This window comes from Lemur catta, chromosome 21 (genome assembly GCF_020740605.2).
Source record: "Lemur catta isolate mLemCat1 chromosome 21, mLemCat1.pri, whole genome shotgun sequence".
Classification (NCBI taxonomy): domain Eukaryota; kingdom Metazoa; phylum Chordata; class Mammalia; order Primates; family Lemuridae; genus Lemur; species Lemur catta.
In genome coordinates this window covers 19,458,606-19,482,313 of record NC_059148.1, presented here as the reverse complement: position 1 = coordinate 19,482,313, position 23,708 = coordinate 19,458,606, and the positions used below count along the sequence as shown (strand labels likewise).

Below are 23,708 nucleotides of genomic sequence, written 5' to 3'. Positions count from 1 at the left end.
CCTGCCCGTGCCAGGCACGATTCCAGATCACACCATTCCCAGATTACTCTGAGAATGCTGCAGTGGCAAACTCTTGGCATCACAGATTTATATTCTAGTAAGGAGAGGGCAGACAAAATAATAATAACGATGACGATAGTGCCATGAAAAAATTAACGCAGAGTCGGAGGATGGCAAGGAAGGGGAATGAAATGTTAGGGTGGCTTGGGTTCGGAACCTCCAGATGCTGCCCACGGACTCCAACGAAGGGAGCGACCCGAGATGCCAGGTCGCCCTGCACAAACCTCTCTGGGGGTTACACACCAAGGTGCAGAAGCTAGGGAGGCGGGAGGACGGCATACGCATGCGCACGAAAGAAAAGGCGAAGCCTGAAGGGAGGTGCAGAGCGCATGCTCGCTCTAGCTCAGGGACTCCGAGGGCTTTGACAAGGACTGGGTCGGCGGGGAAGATACTGCGCAGGTTAATACCCTGGGAAGGCGTCGCCCAATAGGAATTTCCTTTTGAGGTTGTGGTCCCGCCCCCAGAGTCTAATTTCTACTTCCGCTTCCGGCGCTGCTGTGGTCCAGGTTGAAAATGGCGGCGGCTGTGTCCAGGGTTTCTGGGCTGCTGGGTCGGTCCCGCCCACAGCTGGGGCGGCCTATGTCGAGTGGCGCCCACGGCGAAGAGGGCTCAGGTACTGGGGCTGGGGTCGGCTGGGCGGGCCTCAGCTCTACTCGGGCGAGGCAGGGCGGGACTTGACCTTGGCGTGAGGCCTTGGGGAAGGTAGAGTGAGACCCAGGCAGGCCCCATTCCGGGGCTGAGCGGTTGTGGCCTCTCCGCAGCTCGCATGTGGAGGGCCCTCACCTTCTTCGTCGCGCTCCCCGGGGTGGGAGTGAGCATGCTGAATGTCTTCTTGAAGTCGCGCCACGAAGAGCACGAGAGACCCGAGTTCATCCCCTACCCGCATCTTCGCATCAGGACCAAGGTACGCCCTTGCAGTCTCTCCAAACGTCCGTTCTCCTTTCATCATAATGCCCTCCTCCAAGTTCTTCGTTCCCTAACAGCGTTGAGTGCCAGGCGTGTAGTTTCTTGTTTAGTCCTCACAAAACAGAATTTATATTTCCCATTTTATGGAAGGGAAACTGAGACTTGGGGTTATGTCTCAGTTTTCTTCAAGGTCAAACAACAAATTCCCTTCAGTTCCCTTTTATCCGATTTATCTCACCTCCTGCCTTCTGATACAGTTGTCCGTTGAAGAAAACTTGGAGGTTTGGGAAACCTTATTAGAGTGGCAAAATCTGAGGATGGTTCACCTTTCTAAGACCCGGGCATCTGGCAGCTGTGTAACGAAGAGACTGACAGGTTTCTCTATTCCTCACCAATACCTTCTCAACTATTTTATCATTTGGCTATTGATATAGATATCTTATAATGATCTCCATTGTTTGCTGTATCTTTAACAAGGGCCTTTTCTTGTTCTTTAATGAATACTCCATCACCTAGTCTGTTGCAGGACTGGCCTCGTAAAAACTTAAACTCGACTCTTAAATTTTTGAGTCTTTGAGCACCATTCCCACCCTTGTACAGTGGAATTAGAAGCCAAACAGCAAGGTTTTTAACCTTGGCATTATTGACATTTTGGGCTAGGTAATTGTTTGGGGTAGGTTAGCCGATGTCCTGTGCATTGTAAAATGTTTAGCTGCATCCTGGCCTCCGCCCACTAGGTGGCAGTAGTACCTGCACCACCATTCCAGCCACCCATGTCTCCAGACACTGCCCAGTGTTCCCTGGAGGTGCAAAATCACCAGGGCTGGAAACCATTGCCCTAGAGCAATGTTTTTCAAAGGTGGTGGGCAAAATAATTGACGGTGAGTCGTGGTTTCCCAATCCACAGATTGTTTCAAGTCCAGGAGGGTACCCAGAAATCTGCTTTTAAATAAGCATCTCTGTACACCGACTGCTACCATTCTGATCCAGGTGATGAGGATTACACTTTCATAAACACAGCACTGAATACATTAGTTACTAGGAAGAGGCTTGTGCTTGCTTTTTCTACTATCTACTTTAAGGAGGGCTCCTTTCAATAATGGGAAGGTTGAAATGCACCAGTAGACAAAGGACTAATTTCCATTTTGTTTTTATATATTGTCACCCTGTTTTAAGCGGTTTATGGCAGGGCTCTTTCTGAACTATTTTCTGGAATTGTCTAATTGACACTTTTACTCCACAGCCCTTCCCCTGGGGAGATGGTAACCATACTCTATTCCACAACCCTCAAGTGAATCCGCTTCCTACTGGCTATGAAGATGAATAAAGAGAACCTGGACCACTACTCAGACACTGGGGACCACAGCATCCGTTTGGACCATTACTCTGCACACGGACCAGAAAAAGTGTACGGGACCTTACGCTCACCTTTTATCAAATCATTACCAGTATACTGATCTCCCATCCCTTTGCTTGTGGCAGGAGATGGCTTAAATAAACACTTTAAACTTAGATTGGTCATGAGCTCAGAGTTACATTCTTTGGTTGCGTTCTTCCTCAGAAATTAGCATTAATGTCATTTCTGTTTCTGTAGTGAAGGTCTATGGCTGCTGTTACAGTGTTTCGCGTCCAGTCCAGCCTGCCGAATAACAATGTTTGCAACAGGCTCCTTGGTTTCCTGTGCCTGGTGGGGGTAAAGTCAAGGGACCAGGAGTACCATGGAGCTAATTATCAAGATTGGGTCCTTGATAGACTTTGGGTGTCAAAGACATTGAATGGCCAGCACAATGGCTACGGTTTACACTTGAAAGGGGTATCTGATTCTCAAGAGGAAGTGCTTCCTCTGGGTCTTTCTCTTGTCCCATTCCACCAGCATTTGCTGCAGAATCTTCTCTGTAGTTGGATAACTCTCTCTAAAGGTGTCAAGTTCTTACCTTGGGGTAAGACCCATCTCTCAGCACCCTGAAGGCTGGCAGGGTTAGAAATCTTTGGAGAAATAAAGGCAGTGTGACACATTTCTTCTTATAGTATTGGCTTTATTTGTTTTTGGAATTAAAACTATCCTCTAGCCTTAAGAGTTAGGAGGGGAAACAGTTACAAAATCACTCTGAAAAGACAATTAACTCATCAAAACTTGAAACCTTTGAAGTAGCTGAGGTAGTTGGAGTCACTTTATGAAGAGCATGAAGTCAAAATAGGGTGAGGAACATTCAGAAAGAATTATTCTCTCAGTAGTACACTGTTACTCCTTTTGGCATGTTGTGTCCATAAAGCAAGGTAGCTACTAGTATCTGGTCTTTTCAGACTTGACAGTAATATGAATAGGGTGTAAGACCTGAGCTTGAGCTTCAGAGTTATACTTCAGCGATTCCTAAATCTGTTCTGACAACTATAGTAGAACATCCTTCTCAGTTGAAATTGAAGAGCTTTGCTTAAGATATTTCCTGCAATTTTCCCAAAAGGCAGGTTCAGAAGTGAATTTCTGGGCTAGCGTATGTGGCTTTCACATCAAACAGACCTCTCAATATGAGTTACAATGAAGGAATATTGTTGCTTGGAGCTGGTTTATTTTCAAGGCTCAATGGGACAGTTTTGTGGCAAGGTTCAAGAGGCTACAAGGTATTTTGCAGTACGTTATATTAAACTGGTAATGCAAAGGTAAGGGATGTAGAAACTGTGAAAGCCATATACAGTAAGGAAAGAATGGTTATTATGTTTGCCATTTTGTGGTATAACAGCCTGCACTTCCGAGTCCCCATAAAGCTGTTTTGCTTGAGGCCAGTCTGATTTTAGGATAGATATACCTGGCCTCCCTCAGCTGGGTTCCAAATCTCTTTTATAATTCTTGCATAACAGACCTTAACCAGTCAGAAAATATAGAATGCTTTGAAATGACATAAAGGGATTGGTCACATTAAATATGTAGTAGTAACTGGTAAAGTGGAGAGAAGATAACAGAATTTCAGCCTTCTGTAAATAAAGTTTCATACTATCTTTTTTTTTTTTTTTTGAGACAGAGTCTCACTATGTTGCCCGGGCTAGAGTGAGTGCCGTGGCGTCAGCCTAGCTCACAGCAACCTCAAACTCCTGGGCTTAAGCGATCCTACTGCCTCAGCCTCCCGAGTAGCTGGGACTACAGGCATGCGCCACCATGCCCGGCTAATTTTTTCTATATATATTTTTTTCAGTTGTCCAGATAATTTATTTCTATTTTTTTTAGTAGAGACGGGGTCTCGCTCAGGCTGGTCTCGAACTCTTGACCTCGAGCGATCCACCCACCTCGGCCTCCCAGAGGGCTAGGATTACAGGCGTGAGCCACCGCGCCCAGCCTTCATACTATCTTTGAGCGTATAATGTTAAACCAAATTACTCAAGATAGGCAACTGTAGGGATTACATGACAATCTAAAGTATGTAAGTGCTCCCCTGATCCTGACACTTCTTGGTACCATAATGCAAATCTACTATAAGATATCTGTGTAGCCTACTGTGGAAAAAAAATTTTAGAAATCAGTGAAGCTTCTAATTGCTGTACCATACCACCTAGCTTAGACAAATCTTCACCTTTAAAGGATAAAAAACAAAACTCTCCCCAGTGTATGTATGAGATGTGGGGTAACAGGGTAATAGTTGTTTGATAAAGTGCACCGAGTTCCAGGGGCAAATAATGATAGAAACTAAATGTTCAATTTATTCCATCTTCATGATTACAGACATTACTGGGCAAGGTGGGTAAACAAGGCAAATAAAGCAAACACCTTTTCTCCCCCACTTAACCAGATGCAGCATTTTGGCATTTTTATGATAGGCAGGTAGACTTAATTCATTGACTTGGGTTGAAAGCTGGCAGCAGCAAAGCTTTACAATTTAGGTTCTTCCTCCACAGCTGCTCCAAGTATCTTCATTCCTGAACTACATTGTGAGCCAAGTTGAGATGGTGTTCACTGCAACATTCTTGAAGCTTTCACATTTTAATCTGATGCCTCTTGTTAAGGCAGGGAACCATCCGATTGTTAAAAGCTGTCTTCCTCTTTGCTACTCCAGGCCACCAGTCATCTTAACCGTTAGTTACTATTATATATAAAAATAAAAACTGTGCTCCCAAGCATTGATTGAAACTGTTGTGCCCAGATCCCTTTTCACAGCATTAGTTCCCTGAGAGACAAAAAGAGGTCCTAACCAATTGCTTTAATCAACAATGACCCCAGTACAGTGTAGTTAATGTCCTTTGCAGCAAAAATCAAGAGGTCAGGCAACCTTGATCATCCTGACCGGTTTATCACTATCTAGATAGAAGGTATATGTAAAGCTGATCCCAGACTAAATATTGCAACCATAACCCCAAGAAATCATTCAATTTTAGCACATTGAGTTCCTGCAAGATGCCAGAGCAAGTGCGAAATCATCTCAAAGCAAAGAATTCATCGCCTTTTAAAAGAGGAAAACATCAAGGAGGAGGAAATAAAACTCCTCTCTCCTAAATTCCTCATCATATGTGATGGCTATCTTCACAGCCTTAGTTGACAAAATCCAGAGTCCTCAATTTCCTGATTTGAGGAATCCGTTTTCAAGGTGACTGTCAAGGTCAAGAAGAGTTTTCAGGCTTTTCTTTGCCATGGCCCATGAACTCCAGTCCTTCAATAGGAATCTCTTTCTCCTTTATTGCTTTCTGATGGGAGGAGAAAACACATTATGAAGATCTATACGAAACTTGAGGACCAAGCTTTGTAAGTAAGACATGACGGTACAAAAGTAAAACCAGACTGGACTGTAAAGACTCGCAACCACGATTCAAATCACATACTTTTTAAACAAACAAACAGAAGTGCCATTATGAAGAAATCAAGTGTAAGACCAGACAGAGTGGAGGAGTTGTGTGTGAGGGAATCGTTAAGTGAAATTTGAAAGCAAGTATCACCACTTTATCTTAGTGGTAGAAATGGGTTCAAATCTGGGTCCCAGGACTTGCTGTAGGCTGTGTGACCTTGAGCCAGCCTCAGTTTCCTCATCTGTAAGTGGGATAAAGATAGCAACTATCCCGTGGAGTTACCCTGAGGATGTCTTAGCTTCACTTATTGGAAGTGCTTTGCCCAATGCTCTTATAATTCAAAGCAGTTCCACACCACTGTGCCGGAATGAAAATTTCCTAGCTGCAACCGGCGGGGACTAGTTGAGAAAGATAAACAGGGCAATGAAAGATTATAAAAACAAAAACAACGGGACCCTCTACAGTGTCTAACCGGCCAGAGAAAGGCTAACCCCGCCCAGTCCCCTGACAGCAATGGTAGGAAAAGTGCACCACCTACAAAAGAATCAAGGAAACCTGTTTCTAGTCAACTTGAGCCAATCACTTCCTATTTCTAAGGGTTAGTTTCCCAAGTGTAAAGTACATATGATAACTATGGCCACCTTGAAAGTTTCGAACGAGCACCAAGTGAACCAAAGGGTGTTACTCCTTAAAAAGGAAAGCACTGCAAAAACATTTGACGTTTTCATTCGGAGAGACACCCAAGCGGCCTCGGTGGTGACGGCAGGGGAGAGGGCTCCTGCCACTGCCCCACTGCGGCTTTTCTCGATCCTCCTCGTCCCAACCTCCGCAAGACGCGGTGTATGTGGCGGGGGCCACCGCAGAGAATGCGGGGCCTTGTGGCAGATGCGGGAGGGCTCACCTGAACACACTGCTGGTAACGCTTGAAGAGGTCGCTGCACGGATCCCCGGAGCCGTCGCCCTTGAGAAACTTCTCGGCAAACCAGCGATTGAAGCACTGGTCGTACTCGCGCTTCATGTCCGTGCAAGCCTCCCCGACGCTGTTCATGGCGACAGTTGGGCGGCCGCGGCAGCGCACTCTGATGTCATCACTCTCAGGCGCGTCGCTCGGCGTTACGTCGGGGCGCGTTACGGGGGCCGGGAAGGGACGGGATGTGGGCGCGGGCAGTGTGGCTGGGCCTTCGGGCCCCGCCGGGCGGGCGTCGGGGCTTCACCTCCAAGGCGGGTCCGCAGGTAAAGGCCGGGGGCGTCTAGACGGGCGGCGGAGCAGGCCGGGTGGCGGAGCAGGTCCCGTTGGTGACCCACACGCCGCGCCTCATCCCCTAGGGAAGTGGCCGAGTCACCGCCGAGGTGATCGAGCACCTGGAGCGCCTAGCGCTCGTGGACTTCGGCAGCCGCGAGGCGGTGGCGCGGCTGGAGAAAGCCATCGCCTTCGCCGACCGGCTCCACGCCGTGCACACCGACGGGGTGGAGCCCATGGAGTCCGTCCTGGAGGACAGGTAACTCGCGCCCGCGGCCCCAAACCTTCGCTGGCGCCTTCGCAGCCGCGTACGGTGGGGATTAGTGACCCATTTCCCAGAGGGTGAAAGAGCCTTAGCGCGATTCAGGAACTTGCCCGCGGTCACCCCCCGGTAAATAGCTTCACTTTTCCCTTTGTTCATTATGGATCCTGTCTCCTGACTCCTAAATTTAGTAGGAACAAAATCCGAACTGTTAATCATCGTCTTCGAGGTCCTACTTCATAGAGGCTCTGCCTCCCCACTCAGACGTACTGCTCGCCCTTCTCGCTCAGCATCCTCCAGCCACACTGGCTTCCCTGACTGCTTCTCCAACGAGCCAAGTTTCCTCCCTCTCTAGGACCTTTGCATGTGCCGTTCGCTTTTTTTTGCCCCCAAATATTTGCATGGCTGTCTCCCTCCCGGCACTCAGATCTCAGCTCATTTCCTAAGACAGGCCTCTCCTGACTACTCCAAATCTCTTCTCCCATTCCAGTCACTCACTATTTATCCTGTTGGGGTTTTTTAAAGTATTTGTTATTACTTTTGTTGATTTGTTATGTCTCTTTTATTACAATGTGAGCTGTCTGACTTGCTTGCTGTTGTATTCCTGTCTCAAAAATTTAAATGTACGTATTTTCTAACCAGGTGGTTTTCTATGGAAATTCCTTTGTAAGTGCATCAAGATGTATACACAAGTGTCCACTGCAAAACTGTTTATAATACCAAAAACAAAACCCAGAAGCAACCTAAATAAATGGCAAACACATCATACAATGGAATATTTGACAGTTGCAAAAAAATAACGAAACAAATAACTATGTTATCTGTATGATATAAATATATCAGCATACAAATAATATCAAATATGTTGATATGGAAAGGTCTCCAAGATATATTTAATTAAAAAGGCAAACTTATGGCCGGGCGCGGTGGCTCACGCCTGTAATCCTAGCCCTCTGGGAGGCCGAGGCAGGTGGATCGCTCAAGGTCAGGAGTTCAAGACCAGTCTGAGCGAGACTCCCTCTCTACTAAAAATAGAAGACTCCGTCTCTACTAAAAATAGAAATAAAAATCATCTGGACAACTAAAAATATATATAGAAAAAATTAGCCGGGCATGGTGGCGCATGCCTGTAGTCCCAGCTACTCGGGAGGCTGAGGCAGGAGGATTGCTTGAGCCCAGGAGTTTGAGGTTGCTGTGAGCTAGGCTGATGCCACGGCACTCACTCTGGCCCAGGCAACAAAGTGAGACTCTGTCTCAAGAAAAAAAAAAAAAAAAAGGCAAACTTAGGGCTAGATGCTGTGGCTCACATCTGTAATCCCAGCACTCTGGGAGACCGAGGCAGGAGGATCACTTGAGGTCATGAGTTCCAGACCAGTGTGAGCAACAGTGAGACCCCATCTCTACTAAAAACAGAAAAATTAGCTGGGTGTACTGGTACCCTCCTATAGTCCCAGCTAATGGGGAGGCTGAAGCAGGAGGATCCCTTGAGCCCAGGAGTTTAGGTTGCAATGAGCTACGATGACACCACTACACCCTACCCAGGGCCACAGAGCAAGACTGTCTCAAAAAAAAAAAAAAAAAAAAAAGGAAATTGAACCTCATTCTCCACCCCCCTTCATATTCTTTAAAAAAAGGTACAGTTAGAACAGTATTACTAATACTGTACATATAATGTATTTTATGCATTCTAGTGTATGCATTAAGTTTTGTTTCCTGAATGAGTGTGCAAGAAACTGTTAACAAAATGTTAAGTTTTAAAGAAAGTGGGAATATGGAAGAAAGCTTTAATGTTTCGTTTTATACCAGGGGCCAAAACCACAAGTGCCTTAGAGGGCAGAGTAATACAACTAGCGAAGTATGTAGTGTAATGCAGTAGGGAGGGGTGAGTCATTGACAAAACTAGTTTGTGAATACCGAAAGATCTACTCACCTCTACTAATCATTGCCAAATCTTAATATATTTTTAAAGAAAATTCTCTTTTTTGAAAAACTTCCTGCCAGCCGCAGACTTGTTTGCTGTTTGGGGATGCAACTTCTTAAGGAGGATGGATGTGTAACTCTAGCCTTTTCCTGATGGGAATTAAAAAACAAAAAACCTCCTAACTACAAGTGGGAACAAGAAAGATTAGCTGCCATTAGTCAGTGACAATAGAGAGAGCCAGATCTATCTGTAACCAAAACCTTTGTGTAAAGTGCTATGTGAAATTTATTAGCCTCCTAACTGTTCTTCTCACCTCCAGCCTTTGATTCCTGCAAATCATTTCTCTACTTTGCAATCTGATGCTCAGGTCCTTGCCCAAAGTTACACAGCACTTCAAAACAGAAATCTGATGCCATTCTCCTACCCAAGCCCTTCGTGTGGCTTTCCACTGCTCTTTACAGTAAAGACAAAAGCTTCGCCATAGCCTGTAGGGCACTATCTAACCTAGCCCCTGCCCACCTCTCCTTTGTAACTTCTTTCAGTTCCTCTAGCTCTCCATGCTCTGCCCTTAGAATTCTGGGCCCTTGCCTTTACCCCTGTGGTGTCCCTGCTTAATTTTCTTCTTCAGATTGCAACTGTCACTTCCTCAAGGAAGTCTTCATTCTTTTATACTGAGTTAGGTTCTCTTTCAAAATCTGTGGTTTTCTCCTGGTACTCAGTAGGGCTGATATTTACATGTATTTATATATCTATTTGAGGGAACTTTGTCCCTTTCCTATTGCTTATCCAGGTTCCAGGGAACATGTCTGTTTTTGCTCATTGTGTTCACAGCGGCTAGTACTGAGTAGGTACTCAGTAAATGTTTGTCGAATGAATGTTCTTTATTAATATCTTTGGGGAAGGTAGAAGCACAAAGAGGAGTCGGAATTTCCCAAGTTATCTAGAGGGTAAATATAAAGAAATGCAACCATTATTACTAAAGGAAGAGTTTGTGACAAAAGATGACAGGGGATTTGGATCTGGTAACTGTCATCTCAAGTTGGCATTCAGTGATCTGTACTCTTTTCATAAATCTGGAAACCGGTTTGGGTTAGTGATTCCCATTAATCATTTTAATGTGACATTTTTAGGACTTTAATGTTTGAACACACTGCCTCACTGAATTTGAAACAGAACCCATTAAAGTGAAGACAGGTATTAAATGGTTTTAGGCAATAGCCATACTAGCTGTAAAAGCCCTGACTGGCTAATAGAAATCTCTTTGCACATTAATATAGCATCTGGTTGAGCTAAAAAGCATTAGCATGTTTACATGCCGAGGACTGAGAATTTATGTGTGTTATCTCTGTTTTCTCATACAATCGTAGAAGGTAAATACAAGTATCTGTTTAATAGATGAGGAAACTGAGGCTCAGAAAGGTTATGTAACATGCCCAGTTTCATAGGTATTAAGAAGAGAACCAAACAGAACTCAGGCCTGTGCTGTCAAATGCTGCTCTGGACATGCCAGCTAAAGTCAACTCCTGGGAACTTTATTCTTCCCTCTCAAATCCGGAGACCGACTTAGCTGACCGCCTCTCTAATTGAAGCCAATAATTCAATGCTTCGAGTGTCCCTCAGAGTCTTGTTTTGTTTTTGAGACAGGGTCTTCTTGCTCTGTTTCCCAGGCTAGGGTCCAGTCATCATAGCTCACTACAACCTCAGACTCCTGGGCTCAAGCAATCCTCTTTCCACCTAAGGCTCTCAAATAGCTGGGACTATAGGCATGCACCATCGCCCCCAGCTGATTTTTCTATTTTTCATAGAGATGGGGGTCTCACTATGTTACCTAGGCTGGTCTCGAACTCCTGACCTCAAGCCATCCTCCCACCTCAGCCCCCCAAAGAGCTAGGATCACAGGTGTGAGCCACCATGCCCGGCCCCTCAGAGCCTTATTTGAACCAAAAACTCTTAACCAAATCCATTCCAGTCTGTGTCAAACTAGAAATAAGTTAGGAGGGAGGGAAAAGGCTTTTAGATAGAAGTAGATGGTAGCCAGAGAAACTCTTCCTGACAACCAGATACCGGGGAAGAGACAGAAAGAAAGAAAAGCAATGGCAGAACTGTCCCATCACAGTCCAAGGGCCGACAGAAGCACATATAGAGTCACCTGTTTCTCTGTGCTGCCACACACTTCCTGAAGCCTTTGTAGCAGCATTTTCCACAGTTACTGGCTTAAGTGAGTTGTCTGTGAGCTTCAGCGGGCAGGGATTGCTAGTTTGCAGTTGAAGCCCTTTTCAACCAGGGTTCCTCATCTGAACCAGAACACAGAAAAGATTCAAGTGACTATTTTTTCAATTCTCCCACGGGCAGTACATATCTAATGTTAGCCCAGATGTATGAGAGAAGATGATTTATCATGAAAATGGCTGTCTTATGGTATTTGGTCTAACTTCTCTTATATTAATAGAACCCTGATTGAGAAAAACAGGAGGTGAGGTAGACATTTAGTCAATCAGTAATTGACCTGAAGAACTCATCTGGTCCTGTTAAGTGTTTTATACATGATTCTGAGGTCCAGGAAAATTAAGAAACTTACCAACAAGTGAGGGGTCTGCTTAGAGGGCCACCGTCACAGAGACCCTAGGTTCAATAGCCTCTGATCAAGAAAATAAGGAAGTGTGGGTCTATTCTAGGAACAACTCCATCATTGACAGCAAATAATAGAAGTGTGGTATTCAAAGGAGTGAATTATGTTTTTCTGGAAATTACACTTACATAGGAAACTTGATTACCAAATAAGTGAATAAATCAGTTGCTATTAGTTCTACCGTTGGGAAGCAGTAGCTTTTAACCTCCTGTTGGTGGTAGTAGAGTCACCTCAAAATCTTCAAATGCTAGGCGGGTTATGAGTTTAGAGCAGACTTTGAATTAGTGGGGGGGACTGAAGTGTACTGGGGGCACTGACTCTTTCCGAAAGGAGCAGGTGCCACTCTGCACCCACCTCTTGTTGCCATGAGCATGCAGGCTCAGCATTACCAAATCTTACTTTTTAACATCATTTCATCTTCCCAGCAATCTTATGAAGCATTTAAATTAGGAAACTTAAACATGCTGAGGATAAGTGACATGTGGCACTGGGATTTGAATTCAGCTGTGACTTAGGAGCCTAAGCTCCTAGCCATTTTGTTGTACTGTTCAACAGAAAACAAACTCCACAAAGTCTAATGGTTACCTTTAAATGGTACAATTATAGATGATTTTTATTTTATTTCTGTTCTCCTAAATTCTCTTAAATGAATGCATAATCTCTGTGTGGTTAAGGGGGGAAAAAAGCCTAGTATAACCCTCACTTTTTTTGACAAGAAACTTAAGGCCTAGACAGATTGTACTTGTTCAAGGCCACGCAGTTAAGACAGTGCCAGACTCTGGAAGAGACTCCAGCTCCACAATCTTCACACCGTGAATAAATATTGTTGTGTCTAGCTCTGGACGGCGTGCACAAAAGAAGAGAAGAACTAGTCCTTTCCTAAAAGAATCTTATCATGAGAACTTAGCCCTCATGTGCAGCCTCTGCTGAGATGTTCACATCACATCCTTGCCCCTTTGTGACGTGACTCAGACATTAGGGTTTGCCCTCAGTCCGTGTCCACTCAAGGCATTGAGAGCTTGGTTGCCCCCCTATCAGTGATTTAGAAGACTGCTTATTTTTTAGCCCAAGTATCTGGAAACAGGCTCAGACATCTTGTCATGCACTTTTATACCTTGAAACAGTTAGTGACACTTCATGCCTGTTTAAACTCCTGTTTGGTTTCACCAGTTTGCCATCTGAAGACGAGTAAAGCAACAAGGCCCAGAGAACACTGGAAGTTTCTTGAGCTATGCTTGTGGTACATCTTGCTCAAGGACAGGCATTTTTATATCCACCAACGTGGCTCTGGTGGGAAAAGCATTTATCTTAGGGGTGCCAGAGGCTCAGATGCCAGTTCTGTGACTTAGGAGCCAATATCCTTAAGCAGGTCACTCTTGAGCAAGTTTCCTCCTCCATTTCTGCTTAGGTTTCTAGCTTCCTCTTCTGCTTCAAGGGGGCCGCACTGCAGCCTGCTATAAACCCCCTGCCTCTGAATCTGCTGGGCTCTCTCTCTTGCTTTGGGATTTATGCTGCTGTACCTGCTAGGAAGTGCATTGCCTATCCACATCGCCCCACCCACACACCCCATCCAGCTATTTCTTGCCCATTCTTGAGCATTGATGCGACCTATTCTTAGTATGTACTCCTCACCCAGGCTGAGTTAGGAACCTTTTCTATTCCCTTTACAGGCTTTGCTTACTTCTGTTAGTTTTAACACATTGTTTTATAATTGCCTTTATCTGTCCCCACCAAAAGTCCATAGTAATCATCCAAAAATATTTGTTAGACATATCAAATCCTGAGAAATAATTAGCACTTAGTGCAGAGTTGTTGGGGAGAATCTATAAACTGTAGACTGTTATTTGGTTTCCTGTTGACCCCAGCTGCTCTATCTTTTGAGCAGTGCCCTTAACTTAAAAATACACTGGTCCCTTGTTCTCCCATTCTTGACCGGCCCTGTCTACTGTGCCCTAGAAGACCAATTTTCTGAGAAGGTAACCTTGAGCTTCTGGGTTTCGTAGATGTCTATACTTGAGATCCGACCATGTAGTTGAAGGCAACTGTGCTGAAGAACTACTACAAAACTCTCATCGTGTCGTGGAAGAGTATTTTGTGGCCCCCCCAGGTATGTGTTGCCCAGAGTGTTTTAACAGATAGTCTCACAGGGACCTAAGGAATGAAGCAAGAACTGTGAGAGCCAAAGATGTTATGTGAAGGCACTTGGAGGTCATACTCACCTCTAGGGGCCAGTTAGCAGCAGGAATGAGCAAAACAGGACTGGGGAGAAGAGTGTACAGTGGGTGACAATCTGGAGCTCAAGCTCTGCCTAAAGGGGCAGCTGACATTCACCACTTTCTTATTTGGTACCAGGCAAGAATGTGAGCCCATTCTCCCACCCAACCTTGATATCTGGCATTTTGTGTGATATTTCCCAAATTTTAAGTGTTGGCAACCAATTCAAAATTTAAAAAACAAAATAGCATGCAGGCCAAATAAAACATTCCTGCAAGCCAGATGCAGCCTGTGAACCATCAGGTTTGCAACCCCTGGTGTGGAGATTTTCATCTTAGACCTCACTGTAAACATTTTAAATAGAAGCTTTAAAATAACTCTGTGCCAATAGTAAAATCCAGAACCTTGGGTAGGTTGACCGTTTTTTTCCTCCTCTGCAGATGGATGAGTACTCAGAGCTGCTGAACCCCTCTGGGCATTTGGGAATGGGACTAGCCAGAGTAATCATGTAGACTGCTTTCCAAGGGCCAACTTCCAGTTTAGGATAGCCCCTTGTGGAAGAACCATTCTGAGCAGCCTCCATATAAAACATTGGCCCTCGTCAGCTCAGGGGTCTTTGATCAAGACCAGCCAGTTAAAGGAAAACTCTGGCTGAAACAAGGATAGGATGGAAAGCTAGAAAACTTGCAAGCTAAACTCTTAAACATGCCTCTTATTCACTTAATCACCTCAGTTAACTGTAGAGAGAAATAAGATTTTATAATCTGTCCATCTCAAAGCCTGATAGTTGCCACTCTGCAGCAGACATATCTACTGATCACATGTGCAATCTCCCAAAGAGAGATGCTTCCCACTTTGCTTCTTGCAACAGACTGAGTTCATAGTCAGTCTTTTCTTCAACTCCTATCTGCATCTAAATGGCTAATTAACCCATTTCTACTCCTTACTGAAAAGTGTGCATTAATTTGGCTTCACTTATAACTGTGATTCTTTCAGATATCCACAGTTAGAAAAACAGAATAGTATAGTAGCTACACTTATTCCCATTGCTTATTTTCCAATGCAAGGCAAGTAATCAGCTCAGTAGATCCAGTTGGGCAGGAGGCTCGGCTATAACATTCTTTTTTTGTTATTTTTAAACAGGTAATATTTCTTTGCCAAAGCTGGATGAACAAGAGCCCTTCCTGCACAGCTGAGTAGTTATTCTGGGAAGGGGGTGTTCTGTGGACAGACGGAAGCACAGTGATAGTTTTGTTATTGTGAACACTAACGTTCCCACTTCTTTTGGTCACCTAAAAAAATGGAGGCTCAAGCATTTCTTAGTAACTGACTCTTCTGAAGACAGACTGGGAAAGAACTAGCCAAAACAAGGGAATGAGTTCCTGATGCCAATGGAAATAAAAGGAAACAGCAAAAGTCAGTTTCCAAGGAAATGGTGAAGTATTCACTTAACAGACCTGTTCAGTATGGAAGACATTATCTTCCTTTATCTCCCCCCAAAAAGACTGTCTACCAGACTGCATAAAAGTGAATTTTTTTTTTTACATTTAAGTGGTAGACAGAGCATCTGATCACTGTGTAACAACCCAAGTTGTCATCTTTAGTTGCTCTTTCTGTTGGTTTCAGCAGCCCTATCTTTAGCGAACATACCCGAATTTGTTCCTGGGTACCCACTTTGTTTCTAGCAGAGAGCTTTTTGTTAAGGTCTGAAGAGTATTCAAAGTAGACTACAGTTTGGGAACTCCTAATCTAGAACCATCTGCCATCCCACAAAGTGACTGTATACAAAAAGGGACACTAACCATACCCGGTGTTTTTCCTTCTGAGAAGAAAACTTATCAAAAATACCACTGGGCCTGGGACAAAAATCACTTTCCATCCCCAAAGTGATTATTAAATTAAGATGAATCCAAGTTTGTGGGGGAGGGTCTTTTGTTGTTTTCTAAAAGCTCAGATACCAAGGATAAATGAGACCTATTTAGGGGTAAAAGTAATAGAACCAGATCTTAGAGATTTTTTTTTCCTCCAACCAAACGGTCAAAGTTGGTTTTGGCTAAGAATTTCCCAATCATCTTTGTGCTGCTGCTTACTTTTAAAAGTCTGTTTTTATTCTTCCCATTCCCTTCTTTTATCTGCAGTGCTCCCTTTTTCTTTTTGGCAGCTTAATGTACAAACTTGGCCTTGAATTGAAAGAAAACTTTGAACGTTCCCTCAGGGTTGAAGTTCTCAAACCAACATGAGAGCAACTATCTTTATCCGCAAATAAAGTTATCCACTTCTGTTTCTTAATATCTGGGTATAAGCTGCTACTACAATTCAATGATTTTTTTTTTTTTAATTAGTGTGCCTGTTTGGTGAAATCTATGAACTTAATCAAGGACAACCACACATATCAATTACTAAACGTTTAAAATATATTTCTAAACAGAATGGGCCGACTCAGTCACAGTAACTGCTGATCTCCATCACAGAGCAACCCACAAATACGCAGCGCTGATTTTTGTCCCATAATCAGGGGTGAAAAATATACAACTTGTTTCTGAACCAAAACCACAATTTCTGCAGTTTAAAATATTTCACTGCTAATATGGGCCTGGTAGAAATTACGTAGTTTTTTTCCTTTAAAAAAAAATTTAAAAAATTTCCTAAGACACTAAAATCATCAATCTGGAATGTAGAGGCTGAGCACAAAGTAGCTCAGTTCACCTAAAAAATAAAGAAAAAATTCCCATCACCTGTCTCAGTAGGGCCTGAAAGGAGAGAAGTAGTGTGGGGAACCCCTGCTTTGGTATGGAGAGTCACGGCCCCTTGACCCAGACCGAGACCGTGAGTAGCCATAGCTGGTGCTTCTCTGAGGATAAACTCGGATGTAGGAAGTTTCACCCTGAAATGTAAACAAAGAGTAAAGGAAAAAATAAGAGCCAGAAGACTAAGCAAATCAACACCTACCCTGGCTGCCCAACAAAAATAGTTAAATACTGAGCACTTACTGGGTGTGCTGTGTGCCTGGCACAAGGCTATCTCACAGTCATGTTATGAGGCAGATACTCTTACTATCCCCTTTCAAAAATGAAGAAAATTTATGACTTAAATTGTATCATTTGCTCAAGGTGACACAAATAATAAATGGCAACTTGACAAACTGATAAATACACAAATGTTAGCTATTATTAATAAAATATCTGAATTACTGCCACTGACCCCCAGAAGCTAAGAACTAGCAAGGAACCCAGAGGTAACACCTTGCAAGTGTGAGGACTAGAAGTTCTAGTTATCCTCACAGGTTAGCTTCCTAGCAAGTCTTGTTACAGCGCTATCATGTGACCATTCTGTACATGGAGGAACCTGGGTTCAGAGAGGAGTAGCTCAGCTAAGAAATTAGTAAGCAGCAGAGGAGTCACGTCTAGGCTGGCCTGTCTCCAGGCCCTCTGCTCTCAGCCAGTACTCTCAGAATATCCAAAGATGCTAAGGTGAAAAGCCAAATGCTTTTTCACCTTAGGTGAAAAGTCAGTAATTGGATTTGCCCTCACTGAGGCCTTGCTTTGCAGTGTAACTGAAGACCAGGTGCTGTCCTGTTTCTGCTCCAAATTCAAGTCCTAGAGGACAATTGGAGCAAAAAGCCATGCAAAGCCGAGCCACCAACCCATAAAACTAGGGAATTATATGAATCCTCAGGAAAAGAAATGAGCCCAGAGATCTATGTCCCCCAGACATCCTTAAACCCCACAGCAAATCAAGACAGAATAACCAGAAAAATACAATGTCTGATTGGTTGTCTGGTATCTGGTCTCAATGGTACCAAAGACAGTCACCTCATGAAGCAAGTTGAGATCCAAAGCAGCAGCTACCTTCCTAAAAGGAAGGATACCAAAAACTAAGCTCCAAGGCTGAGGTGATTAACCACAAGAAAATGTCACAGTGGCTCAGGTTTCAAAGAGGATCCTGTGCTACTCTGGAAAAGGAAAAGTGAAGTGACAACTCAGCCCTGACAGCAGTACCTGGAAGAGCTAAGATGATGAGGTTGGCCCATAGAGCCCAGACTAGACCCAGAGAAGAGTCAGCCACAATAGGATGTTCACAGAAGGATGCTGTTGTTTAAGCTAGTTGTGAAAGGGGTGGTTATCACAGAATAGCTCACCACATTATGACAGCCTGCACCAGTACTATCTCCAGGTTAAAGATGCTATGAATGCACATCTCTGTCTGCTATGACCCTGCAGGGCTTAGGCATGACAAATTCTTTGGCTTTGTCCACTTCATGGTACTGTGAAATCATCAAATGGCAAATACATGTCCTGCTGCTAGTGACCTGGGTACAAGCTGAACAGAAGGTAGGAACCCACCTCATGAGAGCGGAATTTGGTGTCATCCAGTTTACGCAGGGCATATTCCATGTCTTCTTTTCTGAGATACTCAACCATCCCCATTCCATCCTTCTGCACATCTGCATAACAGACATCCCCAGCTTCTCGCATGTGATCCTTCAGGTCCTGCCAGCTGCCTGATGGAGGAAGTCCTAGGCATGGAGAACATAAAAGACGGGCCCACATCCTTCAGCCATGTTAACTACCCTGTTAAAAGCCAGCAATACCTATGGTCCCTTCTCCATGAGTCACTTAAATCCTGAAGGTTCCCAAATCATAAATCTTGATAAGGGACAAGAAATCAGAAAAGAACAGTGAAGTATGTGGTAAACAAACCACCTTGTGAAGCTGGTCCTAGACTAACCTTCCAGAGACCAAGTCTTCCCAACCGAGCAAGAAGTTGGTCCATTATAGGTTTAATATCTGAGAATTCACAGCCTCTCTTTCATAATCAATGCCAAACTTCCAAGACTTTGAGTTTTAATATTTTCCATTATGCAATTTAACAGTACCAGTTATTTCTTGCCTTACAGGGTTTCCCAAGAAATGGGAATTTTGAAACCAGTCAATGAAATAATCAAAGTGTAGCTGAAGGTTACACAACAACAAAAATCTAGAAAGAGCTCATTTTTTTTGTAGGTGTGAATGACTGACAAACTAGACAAAGTACCTCTTAAGAGATCACCAACATTCTTCAATACAGTGAGGGGGAAAGGTAAGACTCAGATGCTAAAACTAGTCGGGAGTCATACAACCCTACCTGATGTCATGAAAGGGAAATGTGCTCTTGCTCTCAAAGGCTGTGTTTACCGCTCACAGCTCAGGACTGCAGCCATTTCCTAATAGTTTTCTAAGCAGGATTTCAGAGCAGCATGGAGAGAAAAAAAGATAATGTATGACATCCTGAAGGAGGGAACAGAGTTCTGGGATTAAAAAATTACACAGGGACACAAGATAGGCAGACACTGAGTATCACTCTTAAACACACAGGAGTCTGATGTGACTGTGTGACAATCACATCTTAAAAGGTGCCAGGCTCCTCAATACATTTCACTCCACTAGGGCCCTAAAACTCCCCTGCAATGTGCAGGAGGCTCCAGGTCTTTACCAATGTGTTAACATTTTAAAGACACATAAACCCCTGAGCTTAGCATTTCATCACTTTGTCAACATTAGACCAAAATGTTCTATACTTTCCAATACAATCCCCAAGACTCCAGGTTGTGGGCTTATTTTTTTTAATATCATTCCAAAACCAGCACAAAATCTGGCCTTCTTCGAGATCCAAGGGTGGGCAAACTGTTGAAATCTGGCTCTTTCCAGCAAATCTAATACCAAAGTACATTTCAAAAGAAAAGACTTTAGAATTCCAGCTCAAGGGGATTTGCCATCATCTTCCCTCCTCACCACTAGAAAACTCCTTTATAAAAAAATCTGTTTATGTTCTTCCCAGGATGCACTATGAGCACAATTTCATTTGCAAGATACCTGCCTCACTGGCAAGGCAGTGCAGGGCTTCATTCAGACTGTCACTGTGCATAGGCTAATGAAAAGAAAGCCCATGTATCCCACGCACTGGAGAGTAACGGCTATCATTCCTTGGAAGCCAGACTCTGTGCTAAGTATCTTACATGTATCATCTCATTCAGTTTGAAAGGAACATACCTGAAACAAGAACTCGGAAATCAGATCTTCTTGTAGGAGGTCCATTCCTCCCACCACGGGGCCACCCACCCCGACCTCCGTAAGTCCGGGGGAACTCCACACGAAGCCGACACTGGCCATAATCATAACCATTCCTTCCATAAATTGCATCCTCAGCATCTCTGCAAAGAAAAGTTTAGAGTTAATGCTGTTCAACAGGCTGAGTGACTTCCCAGTGAGGAGCGTAAGTATTAAGTACAAAAGGGAAACCCAGAGTGAGGGAAATAACAAAATGGGATCTTGATGTACTTCTGCTTTGAAGACCTTTCATGATACTGGAATTAAACTTTACAGCTGTCACACACAGGGTTCTATACATATGAAATGATAATGAACGGGCAAGCAGATTACTTATAAGAGGGGCTAATTCAGAGAAAAAAGAATAAATTTTTGACAGGTGACTGATTCTGCCAATAAACCAGTGTTTCTCTAACCTTGGTGAACAGTTTCTCAAAAAGCACACCATACACTATCTTCCACAAGGCTTAGTGTTAAAGTCTATAGAAAGAAAAACTCATGCTTTAAAAAGTAGGGCTCTAAAAACAAATGCAAATGAGTGTTTTGTGATGAATGTGGTCTCAAGCGTACCTTTTCATCATGGTTTGGAGAACTAAATTGTCAGAACCACTCTGAGTACAATTTTGCCAAAAGAGGTAAACATTCAATAAAGTTACTTTAATAACACACCAACTGCCACACTAGAAAAAAATTTTTTTTCCTTGGGGCCAGTGTTTTATTATGAAAATGGAATAAAAGCTTCGAAAACAAAACGATCCTTTCTAATTTAATGAAAAATTTGTTATTTTTTATTGTTTTCTGTGCATGAGTAATATGCAGCTTGAAAAACAGTTCATGTGGCTCCCAAGGTAAAGAGCCTTGTAAGTTACACGTACTCCATGAGACTCCAGGCTCAAAATTAGCATGAGTTAGATACAACTCATGGCAGTTAATGTGTTAAGTCTATCCTAGGACTCTAGCAGAGTTAGGAATGCCAAGTTGATTTTCCAATACTGGAAAGAATGGATGGCCTTGGAGCTTCGTTGACATAGGGAGCTGAAGTTGTGCTAATGAAGGCATTATTTAGTGTCACCAGCACGTAATCACTTATCAGATTCTAGGACTGGCCAGGCATGGTGGCTCAACTCTGTAATCCTAGCATTCTGGGAGGCCGAGGCGGGAGGATTGTTTGAGGTCAGGAGACCAGCCTGAGCAAGAGCGAGACCCTGTCTCTACTAAAAATAGAAAGAAATTAGCTGGACAACCAAAAATAGAGAAAAAAATTAGCCGGGCGTGGTGGTACACGCCTGTAGTCCCAGCTACTTGGGATGCTGAGGTAGGAGGATTGCTTGGGCCCAGGAGTTTGAGGTTGCTGTGAGCTAGGCTGATGTCACGGCACTCTAGCCTGGGCAATAAAGCAAGACCCTGTCTCAAAAAAAAAAAAAAAGGTTCTAGGACTAAATGCAACTAAGACCACATCCAGAGCAACTCTGACTATGATACAATATGAGAGAGGCACAGCTGCTAGGGTTTAAGAGCAGTCTTTGAATACAAACTGACCTGAGTTCAAATCATTCTTCTGCTACTTACTAGTAGTTATCTTTGGGTAGGTGTTTAATTAAGTTTTTAACATCTCTAATGTGAACAGTGTGCCTATCTCAGAGGATTAGTGTAAGGATTAAATAAGATACTACATGCAGAGTGCTTTGCTTGAAGCTTCCCATCCAGTGATATCAAAAGATAGCTTTCCTACTTTCCTATCATCCACTAAATCCTCAATTTTCTCTTCTGTAAAATGTGGTTAACAGTACCTACCCTCATAGGTTGTTGAAAATGCTAAATAATAACACAGCACGGTACTTGATCCATAGCAACTGTTCAAAAACCACAAAAGCCCCATTACTAAATAAATAATAGAGGCACAGCCTTTTCCTGTTTAAGTGTAAAAATGCCTAGTTCTGTTTTTGAGGCAAATGACAAGACACTAGGAGTGAGCTCTGTCAGAGTCTTCAGCCATCAAAGCCTCCAGATGCTTCCTGCCTCCCTGTCCTCAGATGCTCTCCTTGCCCTATCAATACTTCCACCCCAGGTAGGCAAGTCACCCTACAGACATTCCCCCTATTCCCTGTAGTAAGGCCAGCCAGGAGAAAAAGCTAGGAAAACAGGGGACAGGCTATTTAGCCCAAGGGGACTGATCAGTCCAGTGCAGTGACTCCTAAGAACCACCAAACACAGTTTTGAAAGTTCCTGGGCCTTTTCCGGCCTGAGGGCTGGCAATGTTTGCAAAATCACAAACACCCATTTGAGCCCATTCAGGGACCTAGAGTTTCCAAATCCCTTGGGCCTTTAGCATCTAGTCAGCCCTCCTTCATCAAAGAAGGTAAGTGAAACCAGAGCCCTCCTTGGAGCTGTTTTAGAAGTTCTCCCGAATCCTGCAGACTTTTGTAAGGACCAGGTCCTACCCTTGAGGGGCAGGGCGCGCGCAGATGGAAATCTGCTCCACCACAGACGCCCCTCCACGGCCTCCAAATGCATCCACATCCCCGTAGTTTGTTCCTCCCCAACGGCAAGTTCTGGCCGTGGAAAGGGTGGACGGAGAGGACGACTAGAGACTTCTCTTCAACGCGTCCTCCCACCTGGGCTGGTTCAGGGGCTGGAGGTTCGCTTCCCATTAAGGTGCCTCCGCAGCTGCGAGAGGGTGAGTGCTAATGTGTACCATCCCTGACGCCGGTTTAGGCGGGCTTGGACCCTCCAAAGGCTCAGCTTTTGGGTTTCTAAGTAAAAAAAATAAGGATGGTATTAAAGGAAGTGACGACGGAGCAAAGCACTGCCCAAGCCCGCGAGCAGACGAGGCCTCCTGCTCCGCCCGGGGGCGCCGTGAGGGGGTCTACGCTGAGGGGGAGGGGAGGGGAGGGGCCGCCCCGGAGGGGGAGGGGAGAGGAGAGAAGGCGGGGGCCTCGGGTTCCGTGAGCGAGTGGGCGGGCACGCGCGTGGGGGGCCTCACCGGGGGTCCTCGAAGCGCACGAAGGCGAAGGGCACGAGGCCGTGCCGGTTCTTGAGCTCGATCTCGCGGATGCGGCCGTACTTGTAGAACAGGTCCTCCAAGTCCTTCTCGCGCACGTCGGTCGGAAGGTTCCCCACGTAGATGCGCCCGTCGCCCTCGCCGCCGCGCTCGTCCGTCCAGCCCGACATCCGCACCGCCCGACGCCGCGGGCCCGCCGCAGCCCACGTCGCCGCCGCCGCCGCCGCCGCCTCAGCACGGGTCCCCCTGCAGCGTCCCCGCGGGCTCGGAGGCGCTCAGCCGCACTGCATTGTGGGAACGCGGAGCGGAAGCGAAGGGTCGACGGAGCCAAAAGGAATCCTCTTAAAGGAGACGCGGCTGCGACCTTTGCGCGTGCGCGCAGGCCGGCGCCCCCCTGTGGGTGCAGGCGGGGTCTCGGGCGGTGCAAAGGGGAGCGCCGTGGCTGGCCGTTTGCATTCAAGCCCCGAATGCGGTTTTTTTCCCCCCGCTAAGTGGACTTGGGCAAGTGACTGGGCCTCCCCGAGCCTCGGTTTCTCTGCCTGTAGTGCTGCCTATCTCACAGACCGCTGTGCGCGCTCACCGAGGTGACGCCGGGAGCGCCGGGCTCCGGCCCCGCGGCCGT

General features: G+C 44.9%; 4 protein-coding genes across 4 annotated transcripts; 2 read left to right on the top strand and 2 right to left on the bottom strand.

The window, feature by feature from the left end:
• Positions 1 to 388: 388 nt before the first annotated feature.
• On the top strand, positions 389 to 2,478 carry LOC123625931 (cytochrome c oxidase subunit 6A1, mitochondrial). Its single transcript, XM_045534674.1, has 3 exons — positions 389 to 673; positions 822 to 964; positions 2,210 to 2,478. The coding sequence occupies exons 1-3, from the start codon at positions 574 to 576 to the stop codon at positions 2,291 to 2,293; spliced, it is 327 nt and encodes a 108-aa protein (XP_045390630.1). The 5' UTR covers positions 389 to 573; the 3' UTR covers positions 2,294 to 2,478.
• Positions 2,479 to 4,630: 2,152 nt separating this feature from the next.
• Positions 4,631 to 11,520, bottom strand: TRIAP1 (TP53 regulated inhibitor of apoptosis 1). The gene is made up of 3 exons (XM_045534673.1): positions 11,306 to 11,520; positions 6,635 to 7,416; positions 4,631 to 5,634 (listed from the first exon to the last, which is right to left on the bottom strand). The coding sequence occupies exons 2-3, from the start codon at positions 6,779 to 6,781 to the stop codon at positions 5,551 to 5,553; spliced, it is 231 nt and encodes a 76-aa protein (XP_045390629.1). The 5' UTR covers positions 6,782 to 7,416; positions 11,306 to 11,520; the 3' UTR covers positions 4,631 to 5,550.
• GATC (glutamyl-tRNA amidotransferase subunit C) lies at positions 6,849 to 16,288 on the top strand. The gene is made up of 4 exons (XM_045534672.1): positions 6,849 to 6,966; positions 7,060 to 7,232; positions 13,789 to 13,892; positions 15,143 to 16,288. The coding sequence occupies exons 1-4, from the start codon at positions 6,886 to 6,888 to the stop codon at positions 15,193 to 15,195; spliced, it is 411 nt and encodes a 136-aa protein (XP_045390628.1). The 5' UTR covers positions 6,849 to 6,885; the 3' UTR covers positions 15,196 to 16,288.
• A 103-nt stretch (positions 16,289 to 16,391) lies between these two features.
• Positions 16,392 to 23,443, bottom strand: SRSF9 (serine and arginine rich splicing factor 9). The gene is made up of 4 exons (XM_045534671.1): positions 23,069 to 23,443; positions 20,029 to 20,189; positions 18,343 to 18,515; positions 16,392 to 16,883 (listed from the first exon to the last, which is right to left on the bottom strand). The coding sequence occupies exons 1-4, from the start codon at positions 23,254 to 23,256 to the stop codon at positions 16,740 to 16,742; spliced, it is 666 nt and encodes a 221-aa protein (XP_045390627.1). The 5' UTR covers positions 23,257 to 23,443; the 3' UTR covers positions 16,392 to 16,739.
• Between the last annotated feature and the right edge of the window lie 265 nt (positions 23,444 to 23,708).